We start from the raw sequence: 20,643 nt of genomic DNA, 5'->3' as shown, positions 1-20,643 counted from the left end.
CCAAAAGTTGGTCAAAGTAAAATCGCCTTATAATTACATATTTTGCTATTAATACCGGTTTCATTATGAAAGTTCTACATAGTGAGCGCTGGTTTCAAATATTTCACTAAAATCTCCACTTTCGTTAAAATAATTTCTTTTCAAATCTCAAGCATAGTAAATAAAAATTATTATAAGATTTACTAATTTCCAGACTTTGAATAATTTATTAACCTTTATATTTCCGTCTTAGATTCTGATTAGAATCGTTCCGCGTAGATTCTGATTAGAATCTTAAGCTATTTTAACGAGGAATTTTAAATTTTGATGATTTCTTATAATTCAATGGTTTATTGAAGACCTACAATATTTTAGAATAATATTTTAGACTATATAATCTATCGTTATATAAAGTTTAATCAAAATCGTGATTTGTTTTTAATATTTAATAATAAAGAAACCGCCAGGCCGATCATTACCAAAACCTAATCAACGCGATTCCCAACTCATCTTTCAAAGTTTTAAAGTTCATTCAGGATTGATAGCTACATAGTGCACAAATTTCACACTTTTCTGCTAAACACAAAGAAATGGCTCGGCCTATCGTCGCACAATATTAATAAATGCTAGTCCTTTTCGAGTTACATCGAATTGCTTTAGATTTAATAAAAAAAAATTAATAAAAAACCGCTGAAATAAGGTCAAAAACGGCTCATATATATATACATATTTTTTCCTAATTTGGATTCATTCGATTCAAAATGAACGTCGAGCATTAATTAAGCAAATCGAAACGAAATTAGAAATCGAATTTTTTTTCCTACTTCGGAAAGTTAAATATGAATAGCCGACTTTGGAAAAAAAAACAGATTTATAATAGAATTACCTAAATTGTAAATAATTATGATATTTAGGAATAAGGATCATGAACAAGGATTTTGTATATAGACAAACTTAATAACTATGTATTAATCTGACAAAAATTAAATTTATGATTTTTGATTAATAAATACGACTGATCAGTAATAGTAACCCTGTATTGCTGTCGGAGCTACAGCATCTGAATGGAAAGGGTTAATATAAAAAAAACGTTGTGCTAGATGCAACCTTTTACTGACTTGTTTTATATAAGAGAACATATTTAAAAAATATTCAACTTTAGTTATATTGTCTTTATTTACTACCGCAGAAATTGGTGTAGAAGGTTGGAAAGAAAATCACCAATTGATCTAATTGTAAGCCAACATTAAATTTTGATGAGAACTAATTAAATATATTTTTATTTGATTAATCAAAAGAATATTAAACACTTTAGTTCACAATGTAATCGGAAGGATATTGATATAATTTATATATGAAATTAAAAATCAACTGTTAATTAGTTAATTTTGTGCAACAAAATTACTATTTTATTACAATGTCTTTATGTAAATGTTATAGGCTGGACAGTTGAAATAAATGAATTATTGAAAATACTACCTTTATCTATACTAATTTATCATCACAACTTAGTATATATTTTCATAAATTAGAAAACGTACCAATAGGTGGTTCTCTAAAAACTTATACCTATGTTAGTCCCAGATTAATTACTAAATGTCTTTTAATTATAAGACAGATTGTAATTTATATATGAAAAAAAAAAAAATCTAATACTAATTACTACACAATCTAATATAAAAAACGTACCACGAATCATTTTGTCCCACTATCCCACCATGGGCACTATTAAAAATTTAAATCCACAAATCTCCTAACCCGCACTGGTCAACGTCTAAAAGTGCACTGTCAGAAATGCCAACAAATTACGGAATACATTATAATTGTGTTCACCACGATCGAATATTGCACAACCGATAATTATAATAATATCTAGACGAGGCAAAACCAATCACAACATATATGACTTGACTTCTGAGGCGAAAACCCGTTCCTTATTTTACGGCCGACCGACGGAGCCGTCTCCGATCACTTTCTCCTACTCGTACTTCGATGGACACGTGTTTTAGGTACGAATAAATAGCCGGAGCCACTGTGGTGAATACAAATAACAACAAATACATAAAAAATCTTCGATTATTAATGATACGACGATTATATAGGCAACGATTTGTGGCAGAGGTTAACAGGTCGATGGATTTAAAGGGCTTCTTTGGAGGAGAAGAAATATTGGAAGTCAGAGGACTTCTAGAGAAAGTCACAAAAACGCTTGATTTTGAACTTTTGCTGATGGTGGATTTGTCATGAATGAAAAAAAGCCGTTAAAATATAAATAATGGCCCAGCGGTGGCTAGAACAATATAGTCCCCGACGTCAGGTAGCTTTGATGTCTAATTTTTACTTGGGCTTCTGAACTTTTTTTCAAAGCAATCGTACTGCTTTAACTGCATAGAGACGAAATATCGAAGCGCGTAAGCGCCGCGTTGCCGTCTAACGGATGAACATTGGTATGGACCCATAGGAATGTGAACAAAATTTATACTCATTATTAAATCTCTATAAATATCTGATAATTTGATGTGCATATGTCTAATGATCATTTTTGACCACCAAATGGTTTTTTATAATTTTTTTACTAGAATCTCCGAAACCGCTAGACCTGCCTTCATGAAAATTTGATCAGTTCTTCATCTTGTTAATACAAGCCAAGTGTTTTTTGAATTATTCAAATCGGACTCCTCTTAAAAACTGACTTACCGTTTTTGGCACTTTTTGCCCCATATCTTCGAAACGGCTAGACCTGCCTTGGTAAAAACTATCCAGCATGTCTCCTTATCAATACAAATCGGATGTTTTTTTAATTATTTAAATCGCTTCATTCCTGTTTACCGAAATCATCGACAAAAATTTGTATCCGCACACACGCATACACACATACACGCACACACTCACATATACACACACAAATAAATCATTTTTCTGAGGTATGGCAAATGTTTCAGAAGGTTTTGAAACGTAAAGATATAAAAATTTTCATTTTCGATTTTTTTGCGATTACTATAACTTGCCCTACAGGAAGTAAAAAAAATATACTGTTACGCTTATATAATTTATCTTATGAAAATTATACTATGAGTATTTTGGAAAGTATTTCATTACTTTACTTCAAATAAAAAAAATTATTATGCAACGTAGAAATATACTAGGTTTCTCACGCAAAAAATCTATCAAATTTTTAGCAAATATCGATCTAGAGAATATAAATGCTTTATCCCTATTGTTCAAATATATAATAACAATAATAATAATCCATTGTAAGTTGTTTTAAGTACAAATAATTTAGAATATTTATATTTATTATCAAAAATAGCATAAACAACCGCAATGATGTTAAATCAAAAATAAATATCCTAGCAATATAAATTGCCAAGCAATTATTGCTCTTAATAAAAAAAATTTGTCTATCCTGATCGTCTTAATAAGTAATAATAATAAAACTTTGTTCCAAGTTGATTCAATAAATTACAATCCGTATATTTAACATCCAAATTAGCATAAATAACCGAAATGATGTTAATTTGAAAATAAGAAAATTGGCATTTAAAATTGCCAATAAAAGTTTGTACAGATGCAAATAGTTCAACAAAAATTTGTTGCCCTTCTATATAAATTTTAAACGCCAACATAATATAATATTTTAAAAATTGCAGAAGTGATGATCTACAATAAAATATGCTGTATATATATTAATATATACATGTATTTCGTATATATTATAAATGTAATAATAGTATTTCTTAGCTACTTGTATGAAATATTTTATCAATTACTTTGGCTTCTTGAGGAGAAAAGGAATCACTAATAGAATTCAAAGGACTGTATGCAAAAAATAACACTATTGAATTCATTGCTTGGTTTTCAATATTTTGCTAAATATATATTTTTCTTTGTTAAATATGAAAGAAATCATTTTCCAAATGGTTAAATATAAAAAAATATATTTTTGAATAAAATCGTTATTAAATATAAATAACTATAACTATAAATGGAAAACGTACGGTTTCAAAAATACTACCTTATGGACAATCAATGATAATTTAACTAACATTACATTACTATTCATAGTGCATCATAAATTTATGTTTTCAAAAGTGCCAATTATATTTAATCACGTAAGACCTCTAAATAAAATCTTGAGAACCAATGAAAAAAACATCTTCCTAACAAATTCATCATTGAAAACCTAATTTACGCTCGATAAACACTTAATCAATCGATTAATCGCCAATTTTTATCGAATTTGTTTCACCTTGGTCACAACTGGTAAGGTACATCTTAATTTTAAATCAGTTTGATTAATTTGTTAAGGAATGTTTATAATTATGACTAATAACATTATTTAAATACACGGGTACATATTTTAATTTATTGCAAATGTATTTACGTTTATAAAATGCACTTGAGTATTTCAAGAATGTCAAAAATCGTTATAGCATTTAGAAATAATTGCACAAGGAATTATTTGGGAATAACAAACATTATTTGGATAATGGGCAGGGTAATATAATTTTGATAAGTTTGCTGATAATGAAATTTATATTGTAATTTTATATAGAAATTACAAGAAATTAACCATAGCACAAGCTAAAAAATATTAAATAATTAATTTTTATCGATGAAGAATCAAAGTATTTCAAAATAAATTATTGTTTAGTATATAAACATATTACACATAAGATAATATTATATTGTCAAATTCTTTAAGGACTAATTAATTCATAGAACTATTATAGTTATTATTGTTATTAATTAATATTGTTATTATTATAGTTATTATTTTTATTAATATATAATATTTTATTGTTCTTGAACAAATTTACATAGAATATTATAGCTCTTCATGCCTTTTAATGTTGATAATAAATTAAAAGTTTTTTTTAGATATTATACAATTATTTATACAATTAATATTAATTATTTTGTACATTTATTCCTGAAACATTTGCAATTATGAACAAGTATGTTTAAATTGATGCAAATAATATGGGCGCAATTTTAAAATTTGATAAAAATTAAAATCCAATATAGTATATTCTATAATATCCCATATTATCTATATATTATTGAAATATTATCGATAAAAATTAAGATGTAATATTTATATTTATAATTATATTAGTTTACTGAATATAACATTATTTCACTTGCTATCATATTACATGTATCTGCAGATCTGTAATCTAAAGTGAAAATCGATATCACTACTGCTTGATATCAAGTTTTTGAAAAAAATAATTAAAAAAAATTAAAATATAATTTATGTCTCAATCAAGGATATATTGACTACAAACGATTATTTAGGAGTATTTTAGATTGAAAATAAAGTTGGATTTAAAAGTGAATTAGTTTAAACTGAAATTTAATAAATATTAAATATTAAATAATTTTTAAATAAAATTTAATTTAATTTCAAAATAAAATTGGTATTTTCTTACTCCTTTGAAAACATGTCGCAAATATTTTTTCCAGCTACTAAATAGTAAAGCAAATTAATAATACTATTGCTATCTTGTTTGTTTATTTAAAATAATGACCAATTTATAGAAAACCAATTTGTTATCGTAATTCTTCTAATATTTGCAAACAATTTTTTATCATAAATGATATTCAATTTCATGATAATAGCATCATGACTAATCAGTCTTTTTTAATGTATCATAAATATTTTACCATGAATGAGATTAGTAAAGTGAAGACCATCATTGAATAAACTTGTGTCAAATAATATAAATTTAATGGTGAGAAATATTATTTAAAATTTTTAATATTAGATTTAGATATATTGTGCTAATATTGGCGAAAGACAAATATTTGTATGAAATAATTTTAATCAAATAGATATCGAAAAAATTATTGATAACAGGTAAGTATACTTACCTGTTATTGACTATAGTTAATGAAAACAAGAAGCTTTATTAAAACAATATCTAAATTCATTAATTAAATATAATATCAGTATATTTTCAGCAGTGATTCATCAATAGTGAATATAAATTGCTACAATCAAATCTTTACTTATAAAGGAAATTAAAATGTATAGCAAATCAATATTTGTTTTTGCATATAAACTTTTAGAATTCAAATTATCATTATCTGTGTCCGATAAAACGTATCAATTTTTTCACAGAATTATACAATAATTTTTATCAAATATTTATTATCATTTAAGTCTAACCATGGCAAGTGAAAAGTGTCTCTCCAAAAAAATCCAAGGATTATTAACTTTTTTCTGGATTTTATCCTACGTCAACTCCCAAGGAATTTTGAACCACAGATTACCAGGAGATACAGAACCATCACATTATGAAGTTTTCACTTCTGTATATTTGGAACCAGATTTTCGTTTGAAGGAAAAGTTAAAATACATTTAATATGCCAAAAAGAAACTGATAAAATTCAGTTGCATTCGGCAGAGTTGAATATTACTTCTATTAAATTGGATGGAAATGAAACTGATATTGAAAGTAAGGAGTTTGTGAAAGAAGCTGATTTTTTAATTATTAAACTGAAGAAGAAATTGAGAGATCAGGTGCAGTATATATTGGAAATTGATTATGAAGGTAAAATTAGAGATGATCTCACTGGATTGTATAGGAGCTCGTATTTCTTGCCGAATTCCACAGAAAAAAGGTAAGGATTAATTTTTGTAAAATATATACCTATAGGGTGGTCCTTAATATGGACATTTTCGAATTTCCTTGCTCCCAGGGGCTCAAATGGCTCCAAATTGATAAAAAACAATTCTCTGAAAGTTTTAAGCAAGGAAGTTCGAAAATGTCCATATTAAGGACCACCCTAATATACCAATCATTAAAACTTGTTCCATATTCTACTGAAATCTTGAGACGCCTTGTTGTGATTTTAATTTTTTTTTAGTACAACAAATTATTATTACATAACGATATTTATTTATGTTAGGTCAGTTCTAATGACTTACAATGTTTTCAACGAAACATTGTTATGAGTTATAAAAAAACAACAATTCTATTGCTCTGTTTTTTCCTCAATTGACGTAACCATGGCTATTGCCCTTGTGAAATCATTGAAACATTATAAAAAATTGACAACATAATTTTGAACATGATAAATAAATTGTACTTAAAAAAATAGTACAAGAAAATTGGTTAGAGCAAATCATTGCTTTGTTTTGATCACGAAAGTGATCAAGGTTGATTATATAAAAAACTTTATATAGTACGTAGTAGTTTTTAGATTTTTTTTATATAAAAACAATATTTGCGTCTGATTCAATTTGCAAAATTATATCGACATTTAATAATAATTATGTAATAACCTCAAGTATAGGTAAATTTCATGTTCAAGTTCAAGATTTTTTAAGTTCTGGTTTGTTTCTAAAATGTTTAGATAGGTTCATAGAAGAAACCATCAAGGATTAAGGAAAAGAATTTGCTAGTTTGTAAAATAAAAGTTTATACAATATATTATATATTTTTAGATGGTTAGCAGTAACCCAATTCCAACCAACATCTGCCCGATTGGTGTTTCCTTGTTATGATGAACCTCACCTTAAGGCATTTTTCACGTTGACCTTAGAACATGCCAATGGATTAATTTCCAGATCTAATATGCCTATTGATAAACAGTAAGTCATAAATCTTATTAAGCGTCCAAAATTTTCCTTAATCTTGGTTATTTAATTTACTAGATTAATCCAAGATGACAGAGTAATCACAAAGTTCGAAAGATCAGTTCGAATGTCAACATACCTTTTTGCGTTTTTGGTATCTGATTATGAAGCCATAAAAAATCAAGATAACACATTGAGTGTTTGGACAAATAAAGGTAGCTTGAAAAATGCTGAATTTGCATTAGAATTTGGTGAAAAAGCTTTAAAAGCTTTGGAAAAACCTTTTGGAAAATACAAATTACCAAAAATGGATCTGGTGGATATTCCTGACTTTAAGATGGGAGCTATGGAGAATTGGGGAATGTGTACGTTCAGGTAACTTATATTAATACACAATTTTATTATACCATTTCACCACAAGTTTGTTATTCTTTTATTACTAGGACACCATATATCATTTATGACAATAAAACTTCGACCAAATCAAATAAATTGAACGTGGCAGTATTGATTGCCCATGAAATTTCCCATAATTGGTTTGGAAATGAAGTGACACCATCCTGGTGGGAATATTTGTGGCTGAGCGAAGGATGGCTACAATTTTGGAAGCAGAAATTACAGATGAAGTAAAATAAAAAAATTCAAAAATTGGATAAAATTGTTTGCCAAGAAAAGAATAAACTATGTAAATTATATTTTTTTTCGATAGATATACCCCGAATGGAAAATGATGGACCAATTTGTCGTTAAAAAGATGCAGTATGCTATGTTCCATGATAGCAAATACAAAACACGTGCCATGTCAGCACCTATCGCCAGCAAAGATAAAATTCTATTCGATTATATTGTATATCAAAAATGTAAATATACAGAAATTAATAAACATTAATATTAATAAAATAAAGATTCATAAGATAATATTTTATTATTCTAGCTGGATCAGTACTTTGGATGTTGGAGAACGTTCTAACACGTGACGTTATGCACAAGGGATTAGACATCTTTTTAAAAGAATGGTAACTTTTCAACATACAAACCACCAGAAATGTGATGATCACATTTGTATCATTTTTATAGGAATGGTGACGTCGTAGATCCATCAAAATTCTATGCATCTTTATCTTTAGGCGGAGCTGGGAATGTTTTACCGGCAGGTGTAGACTTAGCTCAATTTTTGAACAGTTGGACCAGCAGACCAGGTTTTCCATTGATCACAGTTACCAGAAATTATACAAATGGAATGACTGAATTTTCCCAGGTATATAAACAAATAAGCAACCTCAATCTACAAATTTAAGTTAAAAACTTCTTTAGCAACGCTATTTATCTGATGAACACGAAGACCTTGGAACCAGGTACTGGGTTCCAATAACAATTGCCAATGAAAAAACTAGTTTGAATGATGAGATGGATATAGAATGGTTGACCGACTCTGGTACATCTATAGTAGTTTATACAAATATTGGACCTGAAGATTGGATTATTGTAAATAAACAACTGAAAGGTAACTGATCCAAATATCAGGTTTCATGACAAATACTCATACATATCAATTTGGACAGGTTATTACAGAGTAAATTATGATGCTAAAAATTGGCTGCTTCTATCAAACACTTTAAATAGTTTGGACTATCAAAAGATCCATTTACTTAATAGGGCACAAATTATGGATGACGCCTTGAATTTGGCATTTTCCGGTGTAATAGAGTATGAAATTGCGTTACAATTGGTTTCTTATTTAAAACAAGAACATCATTATCTACCTTGGACAGCAGCTTATCATGAATTAGAGTATTTATATACGTTGTTAGGAGACTCAAGTAGTTTTCAGGTGAATATAAAATTATTTGAAAAACCATTATTAATATCCTAATTGCTTCATTTGTCTCAGGCATTTATCGAAACCTTGACAGCACCAGTTTTAAATTCCTTGACATTAGAGCAATCAGACAAAGATTCCTTTATGCAAGTATTTTTGCGAAACGATCTCTTATTCTGGGTTCGCAAACTTAATTTACCAATGATCAGCGAAAGCCAAAAAATTGCCAAGGAATGGAAAGATGGAAAAAGAGATATTGAACCTGATATTATTGGTGGAATTTTATGTGGAGGTAAAGATATGAACGATTTTTATAGAAATTTGTATATTATTCATATTTTTATTTTATAGCTTTACGTGATGATGATGAAGATTTGTGGCAATTCGTGATGAATAAATTGAATGGAACAACCTCCAACCAGGAGAGGAATAATTATATCACCGGATTGGCTTGCACAAGTTCTAAAGACAAAATTGAAGAGTAAGTTGAACCAAATTAGATTTCTTGTATAATTTCTACTAATTTTTATGTTTTCAGGCTTTTATCGATGACAATTGATGAGAATTCAATTTTGTGGAAGAAAGAACGTGATACAGTTTTTCATAAATTATATTGGTCTGGAAGAGATGCGACAGAAGCCTGTTTAGAATTTTTGGTTTCTAACAAAAAAGAAATGGAAAGATTGTAAGTAAAATATATATAAAAAAATAATTGAAGATATAATTCTATACTGGATCAAATAATTTCAATATTTTTTTGATTTTTTTTCGAATTTATTATAATTATTTTCATATTTTAGATACAACGATATTAACGATTGCATAGAAGGTTTAGCTGACTACCTAATATCCGAAGATGACTTAAACAAGGTATATTAATTTTTCTAATTTCTCTATATGAAACCTACTCATTAATTTAATAAATTTCAGTTAAAATCTGTGACTTCATTGGAATCTGCAATTGCAAATGTTGAAAAAAATATAAAATGGATTAATAAAAATAAAATCAAAATATTAACGTGGTTGGAAGCTGAAGGCTACAAAGGTTCAGCAGTTTCAAACATGGTGTTAGTATTAACTTCATTTGTTTTGCCAATTATATTATTGATATTATTTTAATAATGAATAATTAAAATTATAAAGATATACTACTAACATTGTATTAAAATTTGTTACCAAGTATATATAATTTTTATTAAATTTTTAGGAGAAAATAAACAAACACGAAATTTCTGGATACACCTTTGCAAGATCTTATACACGATGAATACTCATAAGCATTTATAAAATTTTATTTAAAATAATTGAAATGCCGTTAGTACAAAGAAAATAATGAATTGTAAGGTAATTTTGTGACGGGTTACATTTATTGGTGTATGAATGAAATAAAATATTTTTTTTTACTAAATAAAAATTTTCAATGGGTATATGGTGAAGCTAACAATATTATTTAAAATAATAAATCATTAACAATATTAACCAAAAATGAAAGAACATAAATACTAATAAAATATACCAATAGATTTCCGAACATAATTATGAGAAAAATCATAAATATTTATAATGTTGAATTTAAAAAAATCAAGCCGAAAAAACAAATACATTTAGTGAAATATCGCCTTAATAAAAGTTGCATGAATATCGCGATATTTAGATGAAAAAAAATTATAATACAAGGTTAAAGGTTTTAATATTTATTCGATTTTTTACAATCCTAGTCAGTGTCATAATATCATCATACATAAATATCTAAATTTATACTTAACACAAAAAATTAACAAGCTCTTTCCATACATTCTTGAAAACCTTCGCCAAAAAATCATACAAAATATTAATATAAATCTGTAGAAATAGTTATATCTTGAATAATATCTTGGGTCACTTTATCCCATAAATTTGGCTCCTGCATTATTATTATTATTCAAATAATTATCAAGCCATTTTTCGATAACTGGTAAATTATCATCACTCCATTTGGTTTCTTCTTTAATATTTCTAATACTTTTTTCAATAATATGTTCAGCACTTCCAAATTCTCCTTTTCTCTGAGAATAAAGACCCTTGACGAGGTCTAGACCTTCTTGGGTGGTAAACACACTTGTTGCAGATGATATTAAATTGTCCCACAGATTTGTTTTGTCGGCAAATCTGAGGAATTATGGGTTAATAAATCTTTGCACTTACCATTATTTTGAATCTTGCAAATGAATGGATGATGAAGTTGTAATACACATGCTTGGGTGAACGAAAAATGGGATTAAATTTGTCCCACAGATTTGATTTGTCAGCAAATCTGAGGAATTATGCATTATTCAATTTTTGGACTTACCATTATTTTGAATCTTGCAAATAGATGGATGATCAAATTGTAACACACGTGCTTCATGAATGAAAAATGCTAAATGTTTTCGAAGAATGGATGTGATTTATGAGAATATTAATTAATGTAAACAATATTAATTTTATATGGAACTACGTGTTCGACCCCAAAAAATCCCCATGAGTTAAGATGATTAAGATGTTGTGACGTGAATGCGCAATTTTAATGATTTATAAATATATATATATATATATATATATATATATATATATAACTCTAGTATATATTATAAAATCTACCTGATTTTGATGACATCCCAATTCTTCGACAAGAACGTAAAAAGAGTTGTGTATCCCCGCGATCCTCCAGTCAGCATACTGAATATTAAGAATATGTCATTATCAGTAAAATTTCCATTTTGCTCCAAAATCGTTATATTTAATAATCTCTCAATTTTATTAGACTGTATAGGACATCCTGCCAATGTTTTAAGCAAATAAGTCCTTTCACTTGCTTTCCTTGAAGATGGGAAATCTATAATCCTGTTCAATCCAAATTCCCATTCCTCCATAGTGCCCCATTTGAAAACTGGACATATGTATTGATTGGGAACTCTACAAAAGTGGTAAAATAAATATTTGATGAAAATTTTAAATTATAAATAATTTTTATACTTACGGATTGCTTTCATCAGGATTTTCACTGTCCATCCACTGTTTGTAAGCAGCTTGAGCCTCTTCGATACAAGGTTTGTAACCAGCTCTGCATAAGAAATTTTTAGACAAACGCCTCAAATTTGTTTTCCAACCTTCTTCGTTTTCTTGTGGTTCTGGACCAAGTTCTTCGTAAAGAGGAGTTAGAAGAATTCGGACATAAATCTACAAAAACAACAATAAAAAATTATTTTTAATTAAAATATTAAGTATATTTCCAATTCATTTTTTACCTCAAATTTCTTGTGGACCTCTGAGCTATCGATGTGCCTTCCAATATGATCGATCATGGTAAAAACTGGATCCCAAACTAAATGTTCTCGTTCATCTCTCATGAACAAAGTCATGTTAAAAGCGGCTGTAAAACAAAGATCACCAGCATATGCCAAGTTCCAAGCATCATGGAGCAGTTTTGCACGTGTGTACACGGGCACTGAATGCCTGGATAATGGATCCAGTAAGTACCTTGCCAAAAGATTCCAATTCCTTTCATCGTAGTTAACAGGGAATGGACCTAAATAAAATATAATTGATACAAAATATTCATGGAAATGATTAAAAGTGGTGCTGACCTATTTCTTCGGGATTGACAATGATAAACTGATCTGACTCAGGCATGTTTTCCAAAGTGACTTCTCTTGCCTTTTTCATCCATTTTACAGGTTTGGAATTAGTAAAATTCAATTTATCCTGTGTCACTACAACTAAAGGTATCCACCATAATAATTTATCTTGCTCTGGAACATCATGTGGCCTTTCACGTAAATATACTGCCTGAAAATAATCAATAACAATTAGTAGACACGTATGAAAATATTTCAATTTATAGTATTTTACCTGTTTGATTTTAGCTGTTTTTGCTTCATAATCTCTAGTAACTGTCACTACTGGAATTCTGTCTTTGGTAATCCAGGAAGCAGCTATTTCATTTACTGAAACTTTATCACAAAGAACATCGTCATGTCTAGCTTGATCGGTAAGAGATTTCCAGACGTCATCTCCAAAAAACGTAGTATACTGCCTGATAAAAAAATGGTTTCATCAACACATTTTACATGGCACTAAGTTGTGGTTCTTACCTGTCTAGCATAAATCTTTGCATTCCAGCTTTGAAAGTTTGTTCACCCAAAGTGTAGTTCAACATTCTGAAAACTAATTCGGTTTTACTGCATGTCGTTTCTTGTTTCATTCCTGTTATTCTCGAATGAGGATATCTTTTGCTGAATTCGTAATATATTGAATATAATATGGTCATTGGCCATTTGCCTTCCAGCTCGGAACCATTATCAATCTATCAAAAAATACACAGTCAGAAAATAATTTTAAAATAAATTAATTGTTAGTTACCTTTAAGGCTGTGTATGCAGATAAAAATCCTGCCAAAGCTTTATTCACGTGAGCATCACTCCACCAGTATGGCGTAGCCAAAGCACCTAACCATTGGTAAACCAATTCTTGTGATATTTGATAATATCCTCTACCTAGCAAAGTACTTTCTCTGCACAGAAATAAAATACAAGTAAACATAAACAAATCTTAAAATAAAAATTGCTAAAAATATTTATTGTACTTGAATAAAATAAGCCCCCAGTTATCCGCCGGTCTAACACTTTGCAAACCAGGAACAGCTATACAATCTAATTTAGGCAATGGATAAGCAACCTGCCAATAGTCTTGCAATACATTCAAGGCAGTTCTTATTTTTTCTGCGGCTTCTTGAGCATGTTCCAAAAAGTCACTTCGACCCCACACTCGAATTTCTAACGAAAAACATCAAAGTGAGGAAATTATAAAGTTGGAAGGTATAGAACAGGTACCTGTTGCAGAATCTTCAGTTTCTGTTTCGGATATATTTGCTGTGATGTAGGATAAGTCTGAAACAGCAAAACCAATACTGAACGTAGAAATTGGCGGACTTTTTAAGAAGTGATCCCAAACCATATCAGGATCATCAGGCCTGAAATCGAGAAACAGAATTTTAGAAAATGTACATTTTTAAATCACCAAATAAAAATAAACTTATTACTTGTCTGTTGTTTCTTTAACAGGCATGTTGGATAAAGCTGTCATATTCCTGGCACGAGCTATACTGATTTCAAAAGGTACTTTATATCCTGGTTCATCAAAACATGGAAAAACTTGACGGGCAAGATTAGGACGAAACTGTGTTGCCACCAGCCACCTGGATTCCAAAAAAAATAAACATGAAAAACATTAAATATTTAATTAAAATTTGATAGTACCTTTTTTCTCCAGTTTGAGGGTCTTCATAACTTGTCCTAAATAGTCCATCACCATTTTCTGTAATATTTCCTGAAAATTCCAAGTACAATTCACAATGAGCTCCACGTTGCAATTTTTCACTGAGGTTTATGATGTAAACTGGTCGTTTTGGATGTCGTTCTGTGCTCAATACTGTTAATGTACTTGAAGGCGACTTTGTTGGCGAAGGCCTGGACCTTGAACAATATCAGTGATAAATTTGAGGCAATCATAAAAAACAATATTCCAAGGAATACAAAGCTCCGTTTGAAGTTTTTGACTTGTACTCACGCATTTATGCTCCTGATTTTCACAGAATCATGTACGATTTGCAGATCAGGATGAGCATGGAGAACAACTTTATTTGCTTCACTTTGCCATGTGACATTTACTTTAACGGTACCAGAAAAAGTACCACGTACAATATCAGGAATTAAGGCTAAATGGTAAGAATCTGGTGAAACTTCTCGTGGTAACTTGGCGTCTGATATTAAGGCATGGGCTGCTGGTAAATCTATACTTCTTCGGAACTGGAATAAAGAAATAAAATTGATTAATGAAAAGATAATTATAAAAATATAATTCTCACAATTACAGTTATCATCATATATTTTCCATAAGTTATTCAAATGTGTAATGTATATTATACATTGCATTAGAATGTTGTACTCAACTACTATAGCAAACATGCAATTTGCTCTTTTTGGGGCACACTTGAGCAATTTTTGTGCTAAAATCTCAACTTTATAGCATTTTTATTACAGTTTGCAATAAAAATTTGTCAACTAATATGCTGGTAGGTACTTGAAGATTATCAAATCCGAACCAAACAAGGACTTTTTATTCAATATAAATAGACAAGCAAATCTAAATATCCACCACAAACAGTAACCATGTTGACTGTGACACATTTTATTATTTACTCAAGTTTTGTGGGTGCCATTATCAGTGTACCTGTATCGATTACACCTGATCGACAGAGTACACTTGAAAATACTGCAACTGCTTTACAAATATTGACGGCTTTTAATAACATGGCTTTGGCGTTTCAAAATTTCGGAAATGCAGTATCTAATATATTTAATCCGACCCAATCGCCTATAGAAAATTTGGTTGGATCACTAACTACAACGACAAGGAATCCAATTGTAGAGGGATTTATATCAGGAGTTCAACAAGTTGGAAATAATATTCAGCAAGTTTTTAGACCGACTACGACGACCAAAAGTCCTTTGGGTGCTCTAGGAGGTCTTCTGGGACAGGGAAGTACTACTAGGGGTCCATTGGGAGGACTTGGAAATATTTTCACGACTACAACAAAAAGTCCTTTGGGAGTAATTGGAGAAAATATTGGAAATGTCGTGAGACCTCCTGGATTAACTGGATGAATAAATAGAAGTTTTAAGAAATAATTTATAAAGGTTTTTATGGAAAATAAATGGTTTATGAATATAGATAAATTGTTTTTTTCATTAATAAAATCCAATATTAATATCACAATCTCATAATCCAATCAGCATAATGTGAATTTTGTGGATAATTTGAGGAAAACTAATTGCAGGTTTTAAATTTTTATCACAATTTGTAACAATTTTATCACAGTGATATGATTTCAAACAAAGTAAAAAAATATGTTTCGCTTAAGCATTGTCGATTATTATTGCAATATTTGCATATTAATTTAACAAATAAAATACATATTATCAAAACCCGCATGTAGAATCGACACTGAAAAGTAATTAGAACGTTATCGGCTTAATTACACATTGATTGAACTATTCATGTGGGCTAAAAAACAAATCAATGCCTTGACTAATTCCTTATCGTCTTTTTGATAAGAACTAATAATAAATTAGTTTTATTTGGCGTATTCACTAACTACTTTTAGCATTTAATTTAACTACTTAACGAAAGATGGTAAAAATTGCTACCTTTGTGTTTAAATTTTGTTTTATAACAATTCATACACTCGAATGAAATTTTAGGATACTGGACAGCAGTATTTAGCAATTTGATTTTTTTGAAAATATTTATACTACAAATAATTAATATTAGTAAAACATACCCTCCTGATGTCAGCATCTGCACCACTGCTCAAAATCCAGAAGATAGAAACTTTTAAAAAAGCTTCATTATATGCCAAGACATTTTACTGAAAAATAAAAAATAAATTTAAGAAAGCAATTTAAAAAATTTAATATATATATATATAAATATATATATATATATATATATATATATATATATATAACAATCATTTTATTTCTTATAGACATATGTGATAAAATATTTGTATTATTTCTAATAGTATTAGTAATATTCTATAAATTATGCTTCATTATTATTACATTATTAAGTATAATTTTAGTTATTATATAGATATTAATTTTGAAATTTCGTACTTTTATTCAATAAAAAAGTGTCAAATTGGGACTACATATGTATGAAAGACTTATTTAAATATAAGTTTAAATTTCTTGGAAACAACTGAGTGGATGTCTGTTAAAAATCTTTTTTTATTTATAACTAATATTATATTGAAAATTTATTATCTAGGCGCGTCCTCATGTCAAACAATTATCTAGCTTTCTGCAAATATCAGAACAATAAAAATTTATTATATATTTGATAAAAATTAATTAATATACGACAGTTAGACATTTTCTGTCAAATATTCGTATTACCTTAATCAGAATTGACGTATTAAATAAATGTGCAGACTTCATAATGAATTATTATTATATTTTGGTTCTAATTTAGTTAAAAAAAATCTATAAGCATGCGTATTAATTAATCTCTGATTAAAATGAATTAGAGGATAAAATTTTGCCAGAATGTGATTATAAATGTGTCAAAGTTATTCATGGATTCGTATCGGTTTGGGGTGTTACCAAAAATGCATATTATTGGATATGGTTAGTGTATAATATTTTTTTATTATTTATAAATTATAAAAATTAATTTGAAAAGTGTTAACCATTATTTATATATGATCTGTGTTTATAGATTTAAATATATAAATACTAATAAAAAACACATAAATTAATAAATTGGTGTAAAAAAGGAAATTTACCATGTGGTATTTTGGGTAAATTTTGATAGTATACAAGTAGACATATATGTTTTAATTGAAATTAAAATTTGTATTACAAGACTTGGTTAGTGTGTGCTAATTTTTATAATTAACTAAATAATTTTAAATCAATCAAATTAATTTGAAAGTGCTTATTTTTATTTTATACTCTGTGGTAATAAATTTACTTTAATTTTAATTCAAATTTAAAAGCGATTGAGGAAATATTAAATTAGTAAAAATAATTAAAATATAACTTATGTTACAGATTTATGAAAATTTTTATAATATTTTAATAATATTTATAAATAAACGATATACATTAATACATATTAAGTAAAATTTCATTTGATTTTAATTAAAATTCAATAGTGCATGAAGTAGTATTAGTAATTAAATTAGTGTAAATAATAATAATTTAAAATTTAACTTATGTTATAGATTTTTATGAAAATTATTTATAACATTTTAATAATATTTATAAATAAATAATATACAGGAATAAATATCAAGTAAAATTTTATTTGATTTACAGTAAATATTAAAGTTATAATTTATTTAATAGTATTTCAAAATTTCCCAAAAGTCTAATTTTTTCAAAGTTTTGCACGGTTTTCGGTACTGGAGTTCTAGCAATTTGACTTAAGACACGATGTCATGCACCACTAGTTTTATATATTGTTCAAAATGTTTTAATTCTCATTAACATTTTTCACTATTTATATCAATCTATTTCTAATTTGCTTTATCTATTAATTTTATAGGTATAGCTATTATTTTACTGAATGCTTATCTGTTTGCAAATGCTTGGCCAAATATGACAAAACCTCACATAACAACATTTACTGCAATAAGTGTTGCGACAGAAACAACATCCTTAGATGGCACAACAACACCATCAACATCTATTCAAACAGAACCTTATACTACCGAAAAAGAGACAACAACCATAACAACAACCACAACCACGGAAAAATTCAGTTTTTGTTCAAGCAAAAGCAGGAGAAAGGACGTAGAAGATGTAAGTAGAAAGCTCCTAAAATGCTCCTAAAATCTTTGAGGTTTTTCTAACATGCCAATTTTGTTGCTTCTTTTAATATCAATGATTTATTTCATCTTTCAGAGTTGTACTTCCGAAATTTCTGGAAGTGTTTCAGGAGATTATGTAGAGTGGCCTCCTACAAATCATGGAAGAGAATCCTACTCAATACCAAGGTGCGTCAGCCTAAACAAACATTTCATCAAAAGGACTTGTGTTTACCAATGTTGGTTACCACAAGAAGCTTGGCCTTGCCAAGAAGTTCAAGACGTCTACAATTACCACGAACATTGTACATTAACCAGTTTTTATTTCAACGGGCATTGTATAGAAATCTCTTACACATCATGGGAGGAAAGATGCAGGAGCTTAGGAAATGATGAAAGTATTTTACAAAAATCAGAAGAATGGCTTTCTGTTTTATTCGAATATTTGTTATCTGAAAAGTACGATAGGATATGGTTACCCGCAAAACAATTGGAACAGTATGGACCATATGTCTGGTTCTTGCTAGGACGAATGTGGAAAACTCCTGTTTACATCGAGATCAAAAATAGGAATCTAGGTTCTTGTTTATCATTACAAATTGTGAATCAACATAAGTTTGTACTGGAAGCAGTGGATTGTTCTATAAAATTACCAACTGTGTGCTTAAATGACATCAAACTCCAAAAATCAAACTGCCCAAGTGGATACTACACCACGAGTATCCCTGACTGGCAACATACTTGCTATGGATTTGAAAAAATAACTTCATCCATGTGGAAAAATGTTTATAAAAATAAACCTATGATGATAAATAACGCGGATGTAAATTATGTTTACCAACACATCATGAATATTGATAGCATTTTTGATAAATGCTGGATCGGTTTGGAACATGTTAACGATACTTTTATTTGGACTACAGGTATGCCTGTAACTTTCCTCAATTGGAATATCACTGAAAACTATATATATAATTATGGTCTAATTGATTCTAATGGTTTTTGGAGTTTATGGAGTCCTACGGCTGAATTAAATTGTTTTGCTTATTATGTAGAAAACACTATTCAAGAACCAGAAATCGTGTTGAAGTTTTATCCAAATCTTGAACTTTTAGAATTATCTATATATGCTCCTGAATCATTATACGTAGTGGATGGAATTGGTGTACATTGTTTTGCAGGATCTAGTTTAATTTCATATAAAAAAGTGGAAATTGGAGATCTCATTGGGACAGTAATTGGAGCGGAGACTATTTTATTGTTAAAAGAAAAGTTCTGTATGAAGTCATGTTGGAAGATTATCCAGATAATTATTGGTGCGAAGGTTTCACCTTAAATAGTGGACAGTTGATTAGCACAAATCAAATTTACGCATACAAAAAATTTTATCCACACATGTATTCGCTTTTGTGGGAAATGCCAACGGAAATGTTAAACAAGATTGCTGAAGACAAAGATTTTTTATTAGAATTATTTCCTAATATCAATGTTAAAGATTACCGTGTACAACAAATTTAGAAGTAACCAAGTATAAAGTTACCACAATTGTCCAGATGATTCTAAATGGTGATATAACAATTAAAACAAGTGATGCTGATATTATCCATTCGTATGAAATAGCTCAAGAAATTGTCAGAGAAATTAATAAACATCCTGATGTAAATATTCAAGGCATGAACAATACTTTATACTGTATTCCTGATCAGTATAATTCTCATCATATAAGGGCATCCAGTGGCCTGTGACAAAATTAGATCACCGAGCAACAACATCAGAACTTTGTCTCAAGAAAATGGTTTACCAATATACAGATGTTGCGTTGGTGATGTTATTTTGGTTCCATCTGGAAAGAACCAACTGGAT

At 28.6% G+C, this 20,643-nt stretch overlaps 2 protein-coding genes across 2 annotated transcripts in view; one reads left to right on the top strand and one right to left on the bottom strand.

Moving 5' to 3' along the window:
- LOC113383376 (aminopeptidase N-like) overlaps positions 1 to 10,653 on the top strand; it is a 20,360-nt gene extending 9,707 nt beyond the window's left edge. Inside the window, exons 4-17 of the mRNA XM_026621648.1 lie at positions 6,316 to 6,609; positions 7,436 to 7,582; positions 7,646 to 7,942; positions 8,011 to 8,194; positions 8,277 to 8,427; positions 8,502 to 8,583; positions 8,645 to 8,825; positions 8,882 to 9,071; positions 9,130 to 9,398; positions 9,459 to 9,678; positions 9,738 to 9,867; positions 9,925 to 10,071; positions 10,187 to 10,256; positions 10,594 to 10,653. Coding sequence (XP_026477433.1) covers positions 6,316 to 6,609; positions 7,436 to 7,582; positions 7,646 to 7,942; positions 8,011 to 8,194; positions 8,277 to 8,427; positions 8,502 to 8,583; positions 8,645 to 8,825; positions 8,882 to 9,071; positions 9,130 to 9,398; positions 9,459 to 9,678; positions 9,738 to 9,867; positions 9,925 to 10,071; positions 10,187 to 10,256; positions 10,594 to 10,653 — 2,422 coding nt within the window. The remainder of the gene's footprint in view (positions 1 to 6,315; positions 6,610 to 7,435; positions 7,583 to 7,645; positions 7,943 to 8,010; positions 8,195 to 8,276; positions 8,428 to 8,501; positions 8,584 to 8,644; positions 8,826 to 8,881; positions 9,072 to 9,129; positions 9,399 to 9,458; positions 9,679 to 9,737; positions 9,868 to 9,924; positions 10,072 to 10,186; positions 10,257 to 10,593) is intronic.
- Positions 10,654 to 11,269: 616 nt separating this feature from the next.
- Positions 11,270 to 20,643, bottom strand: part of LOC113383375 (endoplasmic reticulum aminopeptidase 1-like) — a 19,042-nt gene continuing 9,668 nt past the window's right edge. The window contains exons 6-18 of the mRNA XM_026621647.1: positions 14,973 to 15,211; positions 14,663 to 14,878; positions 14,446 to 14,601; positions 14,237 to 14,376; positions 13,990 to 14,179; positions 13,767 to 13,917; positions 13,499 to 13,710; positions 13,257 to 13,440; positions 12,992 to 13,193; positions 12,653 to 12,933; positions 12,385 to 12,584; positions 12,006 to 12,320; positions 11,270 to 11,534 (exon numbers count right to left, since the gene is read on the bottom strand). Coding sequence (XP_026477432.1) covers positions 11,270 to 11,534; positions 12,006 to 12,320; positions 12,385 to 12,584; positions 12,653 to 12,933; positions 12,992 to 13,193; positions 13,257 to 13,440; positions 13,499 to 13,710; positions 13,767 to 13,917; positions 13,990 to 14,179; positions 14,237 to 14,376; positions 14,446 to 14,601; positions 14,663 to 14,878; positions 14,973 to 15,211 — 2,751 coding nt within the window. The remainder of the gene's footprint in view (positions 11,535 to 12,005; positions 12,321 to 12,384; positions 12,585 to 12,652; positions 12,934 to 12,991; positions 13,194 to 13,256; positions 13,441 to 13,498; positions 13,711 to 13,766; positions 13,918 to 13,989; positions 14,180 to 14,236; positions 14,377 to 14,445; positions 14,602 to 14,662; positions 14,879 to 14,972; positions 15,212 to 20,643) is intronic.

The sequence above is a fragment of the Ctenocephalides felis genome, unplaced genomic scaffold (assembly GCF_003426905.1).
Source record: "Ctenocephalides felis isolate EL2017-DRISC unplaced genomic scaffold, ASM342690v1 CF-g0.4_SCAFFOLD_03570, whole genome shotgun sequence".
In the NCBI taxonomy this organism is placed as follows: Eukaryota; Metazoa; Arthropoda; class Insecta; order Siphonaptera; family Pulicidae; genus Ctenocephalides; species Ctenocephalides felis.
Note: the sequence above shows the minus strand (reverse complement) of the source record. Positions and strands in the feature narration are given on the sequence as shown.